This window comes from Schistocerca serialis, unplaced genomic scaffold (genome assembly GCF_023864345.2).
Source record: "Schistocerca serialis cubense isolate TAMUIC-IGC-003099 unplaced genomic scaffold, iqSchSeri2.2 HiC_scaffold_1420, whole genome shotgun sequence".
In the NCBI taxonomy this organism is placed as follows: Eukaryota; Metazoa; Arthropoda; class Insecta; order Orthoptera; family Acrididae; genus Schistocerca; species Schistocerca serialis.
The window spans coordinates 6,819,888-6,835,594 of record NW_026047648.1 but is presented as its reverse complement, the minus strand read 5'-3'; the positions used below and the strand labels follow the sequence as shown (position 1 = coordinate 6,835,594).

The following is a 15,707-nucleotide window of genomic DNA, read 5'->3' as shown; positions in this document are numbered from 1 at the left end:
AAAAATAGAGCGGGTAGTGCATTCCGTCACTTGGCCTATTTTTCTGTTCAGACCAGTCTGTTTTCTCTTCTCCACTTTTACACAACTCACACTTCCCTTCTTTTCAAACTGCACTGGTGGGCGAGACTTGAGGACGAAAGTAACCTTCACACGTTGTCACTTACAAGGAAAGTGGCTCAGTGAAACTTTCCGAGTACATTAAAAGGACAGGTACGCTATAGTGTAGAAGGTAACCGAAAGAAGAGATCGGGGTACGGGGTGGCGGCAGGAAGGGCATCCCGGCCACCCACTAACTTCGCCAAATTCCGTAGTAACGGGGCCGACGGCACAGAGGGCCAAATGATATTTCTGTATATGACTCTCGCATAATTTCAAATGTGTTTTCACTAATGTGTGGAAATGGAATTTTTTCACGTTACATAACAAAAACAGTTCATTTTATGTTTTCAGTTCTATGTAGTTGAGGTGCGTGTCTTTTTGCCACACTGCAGGGCTGGACTGCGAGATCGACATCCAGCGGACGATCCAGATGGTGCGGGCGCAGCGCTCCGGCATGGTGCAGACGGAGGCGCAGTACAAGTTCGTCTACCTGGCCGTGCAGCACTACATCGAGACGGTGCGCCAGCGCGCCCAGGCCGAGCAGGTGTGTGCTATGTGTGTGTCTCCTGACGTGACCGCCTTAAGACTGGTCGGCTAAACTTCACGACACTTAAACAAATTGTCTAACTTGATAGCGAGTTGCTGCCAATTCGAGTAAACTTTACGGGGCTGATTACTGAGCTCTTGTGACAGACATTTCCACCACATTGCAGAAATTGTGCATCGGGGTGCTTAATCCATTTGCAGATAGTCCCGAGAACTCGACATTTCAGGATCTGGCATTTTAAATAAAAGTCAAAAGCTGACTCCGGAAAATCTTTGTTTAGAACCTCGGCGCGACCTGAATTTTTTTTATTGCTTAACGTACTGCACTACTAATATACTTTCTTGGCAATACTTGTTTATTTGGGCACATTGTTTGCAAAATAGATTTATGAAATTACAGTTACAAACTTTCGTTGCAGTTTTGAAGTAAACAAATGTTTGTTTATAATGAATATAGTTTCAAATATTGGTTTTTAGGTTTTGAGACGGAGATAAAGTAATGAAATGTAGTTAACAATACTTGACCCAAAATCACATATTTCTTGTTAAGTACTGAATAACTTTTTGTGCTAACATAAACTGGAGAGGTTTGTAGACTGTGGAATTTCTTTTGTCTGAATCTCAAAAGGGTCATTTGTTTATATCACAGATTTGTCAAAGGCATAATTACAAAATTAATTACAGGCATTCTGAGTCTTGTATCTCTTATAACACTATTCCCTAGGGTACTACATGAAATTAATTACGTCTCGTGTCGTGAAACATTTTGAATGGTTAATTGGGCTTTACGTGAAATAATCAAATTTCAGTGATTAATTTGCTAGTTAGTTACGAGGTGGAATTCGATGCTAACATTGCCGTGACATCTTCACGTGTTGTTTTCAACAGTTCCATAATTAGTTTTTCAATAACTGTTATCAGATTTATGATTTTGAAATAATCCATTACTGGTAATGACAGATTCTGGCTAATTACTTTGCAGGCTGGTAAGCTAATTAATTATACTGTATCATGTACATAATGCGTGCATTAGCATCTGATCACAAATTGTGAAGAAAAAGGTGTTTCATTACATACTGGATTTTGTGTAATGTGGTATACCGAAAAGCTATTTCGGGCGGTATCGAACAGTTCGTAAAGTGTCCGTCACAAAGTCCTGTTACGTGTGTGCCCGCCCGCCCCTCGGCAACTTATTCTCGACGAGTGCAGCTGCCGATCGAGGAGAAAATTTCTGACGCTGTTCGGGGATATTTTCTGACTAGTTTGGTATAAGGCACCTTTTGTCTCTAGCACCTCATTACAGATCAATCGCACCTCACTCGATTTCTCACCCGTATCGATCCTCGTATCTGTGCAGCCCTGTAAATATCTGCACGACACCGTGAATGTCAAAGGTGTGAGCTGTGCGTCTCGTTCAGAACCGGACTTGTCCCGTTCACGTACAGTAGTTCCCATTTATAATTGTACTCTCCATGCTCGGCCCCACATTCGCCAGTCGGTCAGTTCCATTTTGGGTCTGTTTTTCCTGCCACTGCAAGTCGTACACTGAAACAGGGCAGTACTGCGGAGAGGTGTACGGGCAGAAAGTCGTCCGACACGTACCGCGTCTGCGGGTTCACCGAATGCCGCGGGAGAGCGAGCAGACGACCCTACGCCAGTCTGTTCCCGCAGTGAGGGCGACCGAGTATCGCTGCTCTCGCATCTGCCCGAGGACGGTTGCATTACTCTGTGTTTGGTGTACATTTTGGTTATCGCATATTCTGTGTAAGCGGTATTTTCACAGAAATGACGGCAGTGAGGTAACAAAGTGAATGAAATGAAATGAAATGTCGTGTGACGAGGGCCTCCCGTCGGGTAGACCGTTCGCCGGGTGCAAGTCTTTCGATTTGACGCCACTTCAGCGACTTGCGCGTCGATGGGGATGAAATGATGATGATTAAGACAACACAACACCCAGTCCCTGAGCGGAGAAAATCTCCGACGCAGCCGAGAATCGAACCCGAGCCCTTTGGATTGACAGTCTGTCGCGCTGACCACTCAGCTACCGGGGGGAGACACAAAGTGAATAAATCGTAATTACGTCAGTCTCCGTAATGAGCCGCTGGAGGTGTCGGGGCCCCTTACTCCGAAATACCCCGAAAATATTTCTCGGTGCGCTCGAGAATTTATCGGTAGAGTTTGGGTGTGCCCTGTATATTTTGCTAATGTTTTTTGTTAGTGTGGAGTAGCGTCACATCGCCCAGTCTTCCCGGTCGGCGTTCTCCAACTGTGTCTGTGAGGCATCTCAGTTGTTGACAGTAAATGTCGGCAGTGACGGTTACCCCTCGGGGAAGCCAATTCGTAGTACACCGGGCTGTTGCTGTTCCACCAGAAGCACAGTATATTCTTCAGTGGATGCGTGCAGGTCTATTTACGGGGACTTGCTGCTATGTTTGGGCTCCTTAAGTTAGCGTATTTACTCGAATCTGAGTCGCACTTTTTTTCCGGTTTTTGTAATCCAAAAACCTGCCTGTTGCTTAGAATTGAGTGCAAAGTAAGCGGAAGTTCTGGAAAATGTTGGTAGGTGCCGCCACAACTACCTTCTGCCGTCGAATATATGTAGCGCTAACACAGGCATGCTTTGTATGCACAAAGATAAATACTGGCACCAAACCCTCTGCGTCAGTAAATAAATTAAAAAAAAAAAAAAAGGTGGAAGACGAGCCTTTTCCTCCACCTCGAGTTTCGACCACTGCATTTTCATACATTATCCAACGAAGTAAATACAAATTCCGTATTGTGCATCTTCGAATGTAGCAGCATTTCAATGTACTACGAAAATCTGACTGGAAAGACTGTTTGGGGTGTTTGTCAATATGGCCAACTGTACGTTCCGAGTTTTTTCCTACCTGTGAGAAGAGATGGTTCCTTATAGGAACTGTTACGAATTGTGAATCGCATACAGTATTCTCTTCACCATAAGAATAATATGAATATAAACATTTTGCCATGTATTCTTTCATGTTTGCTGCTAACTCATTTAAATGCTGTCTGCCTAATAAACTACGAAACTAGAGTGAGACAACAGAAAATGCGGAAGAATATACGTATCGTGTCACGTTTATATTCGTATTATTCTTCTGCGTAATAGTGATACAGTCAGAAATGAAGCACAGCAATTGACTAGATTTTTAAATCTAAGATGACTCTAATTTCAGTGCAGAATGTAATGTACTAAGGAGGCGTCTGCAAAGATTTTCAAATGGAGAAAAATTATCACTAAACTCTAGTTCAGAACATCTTCTATCATTCGCTGTCTATTATTTGGTTCTTGTTGATCATTATCAAAGAAAACAGGAGTGTAGGTAACATCAAATAGCAGTCTCTTTCCATTGTTTTGCTAACGAGACGATTCCCCCCCCCCTCTCTTTTTTTAAATTGTAAGCGGCGGTAGCGCGCACAAAAGCAAGCCATGCCGCGAGCGGCGACAGGCCGTAAACACGCACTATCAGAATGCGACAAACAATGCACGACACAGTACAGTGAAGCATTTTCAGCTTAGAGTGACGTAAACACCTATAACAAAGAGAACGGCACTTATCACATCAAAGCAAAATAAGCAATCAATTCAAACCAGATGAAGCACGTGAGAAAGGAAGGGTACCCGTATAAATACGGACGGAGCACCTGATGCATAGTAATGGCTACCTGGTACAGCTTAACTGCTAAGCTTACGACTCGAACCAAACTACTGTAGCTGTATCGTCATTCATTCGACCTAAATTGTGTCTCGTATTACAATGGACCAACTTTGTTTTGATTTGGAGGTGCGGCTAAAATTTTTCTCTCCCCTCGAATTTCGAGCCTCAAATTTCAGGTGCGGCTCAGATTTGGGAAAATTTTTTTTCTCGATTTCGAGTCTCATTTTTCATGTGTGGCTTAGATTCGAGTGCAGCTTAGATTCGGGTAAATACGGTAGCACAAAGAGACCATTTCACGTTACCACTAACGATACAGGATAGGAGCGGTCAGTGTCGTTCGCGAGCCGGTCGATGACGAGCGAGCGGAGGTGCACGTACGGCCACCCGCTGACTTTTGTGACACCGGCTTAGAGTGTACGGTACCCGTACAACTGATTTTTGAATCTTCCCCATTGCGTGCAAATGTTGCGCAGTGGTGGAATGATCACAGTTTGTCACATCTGCCAGTTCTCTAGTACAATGACGTGGATCATTGTGGATTAATCCATTGAAATCGTCTTGATCACACTCTGAAAGTCTTCCTGAACGTGGAGAGTCACTAATGTCAAAACGATCCTCCTCAAAAACAGAAAACCATTTTATAGCCGTGTTGTGTCCAGTAACACTATCCCCAAACACGGCACAGGTGTTTCTGGCGGTCTCTGTTGCTGTCACCCTTCTGTTAAATGTGAACAGCAGAATATGTCAGGAATGTTCCAACTTCTCCAATCGGCACTCCATTTTCCAGTGCCCACTGCTCCCTGTGCGACAGAATGACAGTATGTAAACTCGGACGGCAACTGTGAACTACAAATAAAGAATGACAGTCGATAGGAAACCTGCAGCAACCAGAATAGCAACGTGCAAAACAAAAATACTGTGAACCTTTGCACCAAACTAATATTTGTTTACTTATTGGGATTTCAGAGCGTAAGTTGATCCTCAGGGTAATTACAATTTCGGTCGAGCCGTTTCACTGAAACTTTCCAGGTTATGTGACAATGTTTTTGTACGTACATAATTTTAATAAAGTTTTGGTAACTAGTAGAAAAATATAAACTTTTTGTAGCAAACAGAAGCTGAAGTATAATTTTAATAAAAATGTAGTTGTCGGTATACAGTTATAAAAGTTTTTGTAGCGGGTTCGAGCTAAAATATTTCCGAGAACAGCCAGAGCATACGTAACCGTACAGAGGTAAAACGGTATGTCGAAAAAGACGACGTGACGTTTAGACATCGTAAGTGAGTGCAAATATAAGCGTATTATTTCAAAGAAATGTGGCAGCAAAAATTTTATAATTGTATACCGGTTGCCACAATTCTATTAAAATAACATATGTATATTTGCAACTGACAAGGATACTAATACCCGAGGAACCTCTAGCTGCAGTAAACATCAACATGTCCCCTAGCTATCTTGCCTGGTGTCAGTTCAGGGGTGAGACTGTATCAGCAATGTATTCTGTGACTCATAGTATCAAACGGATACACTTGCCAAAATATACTGTAAATACTGATTTTCACTTTGGTGTACCAATGTGTCCTACATAGACTATCCGCCTAAATTAGATGGGAGTACATTTATAGCTTTAACTGGGCACTTGTATTGAGGTTTATTGAGGTATGTCTAATAATTCAGGCTGTGTATTATTATATTTATGACGTTGTACACTATTTTTCGTGATCTAATATGCTTGATAGTTTACGTACACTATTTACAGATCAGATGATGGTAACTCTGTTTACAAAAATCAGTCATTCTAGATAAAGATTTTGCAAATGTATTGTTGGCTGAGAAGTTGTCCTTCGAACTGAACGTTTACAGATTACCATGTCTCACTCAGTACAAGCAAGTTAACTCAAGTTTCTCTCTTCAGTTAGTCGCACGATCTATGGCACTGTTGTCCAACTTTAAAAGTGGACACAGTTCTCGATTTGTATCTCACTTCACTTCACTAATTTATTCGTAAGCTCTCTTTGTTTTGCTGTCGTAGATATCCAATAATTTTACTGATTCCAGTATCACTGCAATATTTGATGTTTATGAGTAAGTAGCCAAGTTCAGAATGAAGGTGCCATTTTTTTTTCGATAACAAGTTATTTATTTCACAACAGCCAAGCAAATTTTTTAATCATTCCAAGAAATAGGAATTGTCAAAGTCTCTAAACTACACTTCTGTCTCTCCAGTAACCCTTTCATTCGAGCAGAACGTTTCAGCTGTGCGATATTTCTTTACCTTCAATTCGAAGAAGAGATTGCGGGAGCCGAGTCAGGTGAATAGGTGTGCGACGGCAGTTTCTAATGTAATTCTTACAGTTTTGTGGCAACAGCTTCAAATGAATGTGCTGGTGCATTGTCGCAGTGAAAAATCTCTTTATTTTAGCCAAATTAGGCCACGTTTCCTTCAGAGTGAGGTCGAAGCGGTCCAAAATCTCACTTTAGTAGAAATGTACAAGTACGGTGCCCTTCGCATCTCGAAATAAAGTCAGCTGTAACTTTGCCATCGAATGGGATTCACTCCACCTGTAAAAATGAAGCATCCCGGGCGACTATTGTTTGAATTTCTTGAACTAATACCTAACTGTCATCATGACGAGCTGTACGGAGGGCACTGCAGAATGGCACATTATGCTGGATGCATTGCATTATCTCTGGCCGGTCACATCGTGTTCTGTCTGTCTGTGTGATGGCATCACCACAGTCTCTGACAGGTGACATCATTTCTCCTTCTTCTTCTTCTTCTTCTTCTTCTTCCTCCTCCTATCCAATATTAGGCCTTGTGCTCTGTTGTGGGCTCACTCCTTCTCCCTGCTGGTCTTCCTACATCTCGTCTACCTGTTGGTCAGTATTTGCGGCTTTTTCAAAGGATCCGGCCAGTGTTCGTCTGTAGTAAGTGCTCTCTCTGAGACAGTTCTCTACTGTGTAGAGAATTACATTTACTTTGAGGTCCTTAGGGATGCCGTCACATCTTTTCCTCTCCTGTGGACTGCAGCCAGCTGCTCTCCTCGTCAACCGAATTTCAGAACTCAGCGGCCTCCACTCCTCATCTCCACGGAGTGTTCTCTCTCTGCTGCCAAACGAGGTGGTGGGTTTGGCTGTGCCACTGTACGGTCGTGCCACGAGAACGGGAGATGTCTGAAGGTGCCGTTTATTAGCCCCGTCAAAATTGTTATTTTGTGTCGCGTACTATTTTCTCGAATGGAGTCGGTGTCACGCCCCAGGTATTCGAATGCCGATTCTCGCCCGAGGGCCTTGTCACATACTGAAATTACAGTTATCTCGCGGTCTTTCCCGTCGGAGGCCGTAACGCCGGATTCGTCGAGGGAGATGTGCACGTTCTACATTTTTGCTGTTGTGAGTAGGATCTCCACCAATGTCTGTGGATCGTCCTCGGGTTCTGCTAAAAGAAGCTGCTCGTCTGCAAACAGTTGAGCCGTGCAGGTCAACTCGCCCGTCCTCCTCGATTCTGCGACGGGGATCGTGCCTCCGTCCACTGCTAATTTTGTTAATGTACGAGGTTTGTCAAACCTCTCGGGTCAAATCAAAACTGGTGATAGTGGGTTTACAACTGGTTACCGTATTTACTCGAATCTAAGCCGCACTTTTTTTCTGGTTTTTGTAATCCAAAAACCTGCCTGAGGCTTAGAATCGAGTGCAAAGTAAGCGGAAGTTCTGAAAAATGTTGGTAGGTGCCGCCACAACTAACTTCTGTCGTCGAAGTATGTAGCGCTACACAGGCATGCTTTGCACGCACAAAGATAAATACTGGCAACAAAACCTCTGCATCAGTAAATTTTTAAAAAAAAAGGCGGAAGACGAGCTTTTTTTCACCGCCCCGAGTTTTGACCACTGCATTTTGATACATTATCCAACGAAGTAAATACAAATTCCGTATTGTTCATCTTCGAATGTAGCAGCATTTGAACGTACTACAAAAATCCGACTGGCAAGATTGTTTGGGATGTTTGTCAATATGGCCAACTCTACGTTCTGAATTTTTTCCTACCTGTCACAAGAGATGGTTGCTAATAGGAAATTTTATGAATTGTGAATCGCATGCAGTATTCTTTTCACCATAACAATAATACCGTATGAATATAAACATTTTGCCATGTATTCTTTCATGTTTGCTGCTAACTGATTTAAATCCTGTCTCCCTAATAAACTACGAAACTAGAGTGAGACAACAGCAAATGCGGAATAATATACATATCGTGTCATGTTTATATTTGTATTGTTCTTATGCCTAATATGACACAGTCAGAAATGAAGCACGGTAATTGACAAGATTTTTAAATCTAAGATCACTAATTTCTGTGCAGAATGTAATGTACTACAGAGGCGTCTGCAAAAATTTTTGCTAAACTCTCGTTCAGAACATCTTGTATCTTACGCAGTCTATTATTTGGTTCTTGTTGATCATTATCAAACAAAGAGTGTAAGTAACAGCAAATGGCAAGCAGTCTCTTGCCATTGTCTCACTAATGAGACGATTCCTCTTTCATTATTATTATTATTATTATTATTATTGTAAGCCGTGGTAGCGCGCACAAAAGCAAGCCATGCCACGAGCGGCGACAGGCCGTAAACAGTCATTATGAGAATGCGACAAACAATGCGTGACACAGTACAGTGAAGCATTTTCAGCTTAGTGTGATGTAAACACCTATAACAAAGAGAACGGCACTTATCAGATCAAAGAAAAATAAACAATCAATTCAAACCAGACGAAGTATGCGAAAAAGGAAGGGTACCCGTATAAATACGGACGGAGCACCTGATGCATAGCAATGGCTGCCTGGTAAAGCTTAACTGCTAGGCTTAAGACTCGAACCAAACTACTGTAGCTGTATCGTCATTCATTCGACCTAAATTGTGTCTCGTATTACAATGGACTAACTTTGTTTCAATTTGGAGGTGCGGCTTAAAACCTTTCTCTCCCCTCGAATTTCGAGTCTCAAATTTCACGTGCAGCTTAGATTTGAGTAAATACGGTATATTGAGGTAGGGAATCAATGGTCAGAAATGCATATTTATTATATTATGGATGTAACAGTGTGCACCACTTAGGGAGAATGCGGACTGCCAGTCTGAATGTGTGCACGGCAACAGCACACACCCACGCCTGCCGTAGAGACGTGGGGTACGCGACTGAGTTCTCAGAACGCACCGCACCGGTGCATTTACCTGTGCCGCGAGCACACCACTGTCCCCCGTGCCAGGTATCCGTCGTGTCGGACGACTCGTGCGGAACTGGGTGCGTCACTGACACACGTGCTCGACACTGGCGGCCCAACAATCGCTGTGAGCCACGTAGCTGTCGTGCGGTGTATGCCGTGTATCTCCGTAACAAAATAGATACGCATTTTGGACCGTCGCTTCCCCGTCTCAGTGTAATCGGTTCTCGAGCCACTGTCGTCTGTTCCAGTTTGACCCGAAAGTCTTGAGACACCCCGAATATCTCGAGCAAAAGCGATGAGAGGCAACACACTTATCTTACTCCTCTGTCAGTGTGTTTCCGTTCCGACAGTTATCACATTTTGCCTTTATATGTTCTGATTTGCTTTTACGATGTGTGATGAGGTTTTACTCTGTCTCAGGATTTTCCAAAGTTTTCTCCTGTCAAATGTATTGAAACCTTTCTTAAAATCAGTGAATACCGGATATGTTTCCAGATTGAATTCTTTGGTTTTTTTGTCCCCCCCATCTCGTGTGCAAAGTAGCCACCTGCACGTGATCTGTCTTTCTGGAATCTGTTATGTCGTGCCCTGAGAGAGGTTCGTGAAATGTTGGTAATTTTGCTTTTACAATCATTCTCGGTCAGTTAGGATTTCTCTGTGTGCACAGCGGTAGCACCCTCGTCGTGCCGTGCGCGTCATTTACGGCTGTCGCCTCTGCTCGCTTCCCGTTTTCCCCGCCCCTCTTTCTGTTCGGTCGGTCTCCTTCTGTCGCCTCGCAGACACGTTCGTTCACTGTTCCCTCTGCACGTCCTCTCCTCTGTCACCCTCGTGGAGTCCATTTCTGAACACTCTCTAGCTACCTGTCTCATCCGTCCGTCCTTTCGAAGTGGCCGATTCACGACAGCTATTTTGTTTCCATTGGAACAGGTGTTGTCTTCCTGGTTTCTATAGTCACACTTCTTGTGTTGTTCTCCACACGGCCACACGACCTCTTCCCCAAAAGTCCCTCCTCCTCTCCTCCTCCCCCTTCCTCCCTCCCCCTCCCCCCCTCCCTCCCGCCCCTCCCTCCTCCGCCTCTTATTCGACTCCCGTCCCACATCTCTGCACTGTGTGTAGCAATACTTTCGAGAGCACATTTATAGATGATTTACTTCTATTCCAGGGGACAGAGTCGAGCTGCCTTATTGCCGCATATTTTGGCACTTATCGTGGTGGTCCACGACCTATTTTGTGCAACAGTGTGGTAGGCTTTTATGTTTATTCTAACTTACCTCTTATTTTTGCAACACAGAAATAATTTAATTACTAATGTTTATCATACCTTGCCAAGCTATGTTGCAATCTGGTCAGTGTTCCATTTTTTCTCATATCTTGAGAAGAAATGAAATGTAGAGATTTCAGTTTTTACAAATTTAAGTTCAGATTAGTAAAATGCTCTTTTAATTAATTTTAGTTCGTCGCCCATTTTCACTCGGTCACCGTTTTGTCTGAAGGGAAGATGTTCCTGCTCACAAAATTGATTCCAGTTATTCTCTATTCACCGTAATAAATGAATTGTCACTGACTACTTGTTTCTGTATTCCACTTTTATAAATAATCTCCTCTGCTAATCACATCGAAACAACACGAGGTCCGTAACACCACAAATTACACAAACATGTTCGACACAGTAATACAACTGTTGCCAAAGTTTTACATCAGAGATATTACAGTACAAACCATTTGAGTAGCTTCGAAAAGATTTAATTATAATGAAGTGTAAAATGTGAACAGTAAATCGGGATTAATATCATTTGAGAGTAAACACCAATTGTACGTGTATTTTGTACGGATACGTACCTGAATGTGATGTAAATATTAAATGAGTGTGTGTTAAGTTTGCTCAGTTTGCCTTGTACGCTAATCCATTGTATTGCATTCCTCAACAGAGAATGAGAGTACAGCGTAGCATTTACCACTTCACGACAATATCCACAAAGACCGAGTGAGTCACGACCGTACGATCGCTCCAGGGTCAGCGTCACATTAATTTGCCCGCGGGAGCCTCGTCCTGTGGCCCTCCTTTTGTAAGCGGAACATATCGTAACTTCCTCTGATTTGCCTATAAATTTTAATGCTGCTTTCTCGTGTAAACATTCAGAAAAAATGAAACTCGAATTTTCGATATAGGGCATAAAGTCGATAGAACGGCAGATACGTGGGCAGCACAGGGGCTATTCTAACAGTAAGAAATTTAAAGTTTCACACACAACTTTCTTCTCACAATGTATAGATCCTTAGATTTTTAACGGAGTAATAAGGTGTCAAATTGATACGTTACAATTTATTTTTCGTGGCCACCAGACTCTGACGTAACCTCGACTGTGAACCGACCTCGACCGAACTGCACGACAGAGGGGTAACGACTGTGCGGTCAAACCCCCCCCCCCCCCCCCCCCCCACCCCCAAACCTCGAGGTTTGCCGGTTTTTCGGCGATTACATGCAGAATTACATTAGTTGTAAATTGGTTGCAGTCTGTTTTGTTACGCAGAAACAATTATACACGAGTTCTTATGTAGCAGTTTATTTAACATTTCCATTCGTAATCGATAGCGAGATGACATTCGGGAAAATGGAAATCTTTTCAGATTAACAAATGTAATCTTCATTAGTAGGAAGAATACGTGAAATTGTGTCCACCAGTTACAATAGTGTTCGTTCCCAAGTCGACCCTAGGAACTTTTACTGTCACTTATCACCTCTTCCTGTCACGGCAACATTTCTTCGACGTGAAAAATAGCGGGTTCCGTCGCGGTCGGGAGTCTGCATTAATCTGTAACTCCCCGTAGTACACTGATACTTGTAAAAATTGCAACGACGAGGAAGAGACGTACGTTTACACTGAAGTGTACTCCAAGTGGTTGGAATTACAGAATTGTATGATCACTTTGACTGACAGAGTTCAGTACAGAGTGGGGGGAGTGCCACACGTCAGCCTGCTCATTCTCCAGACCTCATTCCCCCTCGACTTGTGATGTGGTGCGGTTTGCCACGAATGGACGCCACGTCGAACCTCTCCCGTAAACACTCATTCGTCGCGGAAAGTACGAATTTCCACACCCGTGCTTACTGGACTTAGTTTTCTCATTTCAGTGGGTGTCTGATGCTTTTTCTTATCACCCTGTATATCGTCAACGTACGTCCTAGAACGTTAGAGGACTGGTAGTAAATTGTATTAACATTTAGATAGCTTCTGTTACTGAAACTGTTCGACAGTTTTAATTTGCGTGTAGTTTTCTCAGATTAAATATTTAAGTGAAGATTTATGGGCCTGACTGTTCGTAACAAGAGTTACAGATTTCGAAAACGTGAAAAATTGAAACTTTCTGTTATTTTATAAAACTGATTTCATTGTCAGTAGTAAAATTAATAAAACTAAACATAGAGATGAGATATTTTGTTTTCATATAACACTGAAAATTAAAAGCTATTGTATCTAATGTAGACTTCTTTTCAGATCTTACACTTCAACAGTTGTGACTACTAATTTTCACTGTATCAGATCGATACCTGGTAAAATATCGAAATAAGAGTAGAAAAATCTACTTACATAAAACTCGTCTTTGATAGTTGGAAATCTGTACAAACACCGACAGGTACGAACTGTATAATTTATGCAGGAAAATCAGCTCAAAAGTGGCTAAAATTTAGACGGCATCAAACATTTCAGTAATCGAGCAAAGCTTCCGTTAGCACTATATTCACTGTACACAGTTCTACATGGCCTCAAATTGTGAAATGTTCCAGAACATTACTTCCGGACAGTGCAATTTTCACAAACAGTAAAGTGTAATTGTCTGGGTAGCTTAGTTGAGATGTGGGACAGAGGCAAGGGGACGAGCAACTCGAGAAGTGATTCTTCTCCACGTTGCAACTCCCCGGGCTGCCCCGGGACGGGCTCTGTGAACCCGGGTCAGTTCGGGACCTCGATCGGCTCTAGTGGGGCCGCACCAAGAAAATAGAGCAGTGCCCGGTGTCCGCAAAGCCGTCATGTCGAGGACAGCTTTATTTAATGTGTAATACAAAACTGTATTACTTTGTCGACAAATTCGAATACGATTTCAGTTATCGATTTGGAAACAAATTTTGATTGGTTTTGAGCGATTAAATGTTAAGTATTAATATTTGGAAGTAAAACTGTTCGTAAACATTGAAAAATAATTAATAAAAATAGATATGGGAGTTAGTCAATTACAAATTTGTTTTTTCAGATTGATAATTTTACATGTAGATTCATTCTAAAATTTCAAAATTTTGCTAGTGTTTTATGTCATTCCTCACAGTTATGTACAAACAAAGTTTTAAAATAAAATTTTTGTTATTCCCGAAAGTTTATTAGGAAGCTGTCAAAACGACGATTGTCTTCCATTTGTGTGCAGGTATTGACGTAATGTAAAATTTTATAAGAATTGACTTTAGCGGAGAATAAATACAAATGATAAGAAAACATTCAACTGTGTTAGAACTTGGTAAAATGAAACACCTTTTGTTAGTAAATAAGTGTTAAGTACGAAAAATACAAATGGTATCAGATTATTCACTAACGGGGCACCACATTTCACAGTGGTAAGCAGTACGGACAGTTACTTCGGAGTACCTTTTTGCTACCTTTGTAGATATTCCTAGTCTGCAATTTCCACTCCGCAAGTAGAAGGAGCAGTTGTACATCCGTCCCAGACAGCTCTCTTCAGCTGAATACCAGACGAGATGGTAGTGGGACAAGGATCTGCACCTATCTCCCTGCACCACTCCCAAAGAAAAAATGAATTATTATAAAAAAAAAACTGGAGGATTAGAACTCTTTTGATTTATTTCTGGGACTATGTTCACCATTATTTTGAAGATTTTAAGTACGTATTTGTGTGTCCTTCCCCCGCGGCCGCAGAAGAGCCTCCAGCTGGGCCGCGAGTACACCAACATCCGCTACTCGAGCGACGAGCTGCCGTCGCCGTCACCCGTGCTGCCGCTGCCGCCGCCGCCCCCGCTGCCGCCGCACCCTTCCGCCCCCGCCGCCCTCGCCGCGCCCGGCTCGCTGCCCCTCTCCGGGCTGACGGCCGCCCCTCCGCAGCGCCAGGGCGCCACGTCGCTGCCCGCCAGCCCCTGCGTCGGCGTCGGCCTCGGCGTGGGGGCGGCGCCTCCCGTCGTGCGGCAGGTGCGGACGCCCGCGAGGGCCGTGTCCGACGCCCACCTGCCCAGGTAGTGCGCGCAGTCGGAAGACCGACCTTTTTTGTTTCAGTCGACGGTCTCCCGTCCGGTTCGGTGTGGCCCGCTAAAAATTCCACTCCCGTGCCCGACCTTTTCACCTCGCGAGGGGTACGTGACCGGTGCCGTAACCCGGTAGCCCGGAAACTTTGCTCGGTGGAAGAGGGGCGGAAATACGGAAACGCGTGTCTCGGCTCCGACTGTTTCTGAGAAAATGACTGTCGAACTTTTCGGCGTAACTCGACTGCCTTTTAGCGTGCGATCGTTTAGGCCGATACCGTGACTCGGTGGCTGTTGCTGCGGCCACTTAGTTTTGTGCCTCGTGTCCGAAACCTAATTATTGTTTTTGTCTATTTTGTTTTTTTTAATTATGTACCCACATCCTTTGAAGGTTACTAACAGATTTTTGTTATTAAATGAAACAACAAGTTTACTGTTACCAATCACCGTTTTATTTATTTCCACGACACGTTCGAAGGTTTAAACCTCCATCATCGGGTGGATTTACATTTGTTAGTTTTACATTTGTGTGTGTCTGTTGTGTTACGATTTTTGGAGGATTTTGTGGCACTGCCTAGTGGAGAAACACGACACTATTTCAGAATATGGTTTAGGATTACTTTTGACAAAAAATTAAACTGATATCTAATGGTAAACATTAAATAAGTAAACCAGAGCACCTCCAGGCGTCACAGGTTCCGTTTGCTGTCGTAACACGTCACATGTATACTGCCACATTTGTAAACAAATGTGGCATCTGGAATCAGCTGGGTGCAAGGTTCGTGTAGCAGAAGAGAAGGCATAATCCCAAAGTGCAAAGAATATACATCGTAACAACATTATTACAGAATAATTGTTTAAAGCATTAGGGGGTGTTTGTTTTGAGGTGTCGAATATATGTGTGTGTACTTCAGGTGGTA

The 15,707-nt window shown here is 43.1% G+C and overlaps 1 protein-coding gene across 1 annotated transcript in view; it reads left to right on the top strand.

The window, feature by feature from the left end:
• Positions 1-15,707, top strand: part of LOC126443015 (tyrosine-protein phosphatase corkscrew-like) — a 223,504-nt gene that overhangs the window by 196,996 nt on the left and 10,801 nt on the right. The window contains exons 12-14 of the mRNA XM_050090863.1: positions 492-643; positions 14,471-14,562; positions 14,822-14,839. Of these exons, the coding sequence (XP_049946820.1) occupies positions 492-643; positions 14,471-14,562; positions 14,822-14,839 (262 nt within the window). The remainder of the gene's footprint in view (positions 1-491; positions 644-14,470; positions 14,563-14,821; positions 14,840-15,707) is intronic.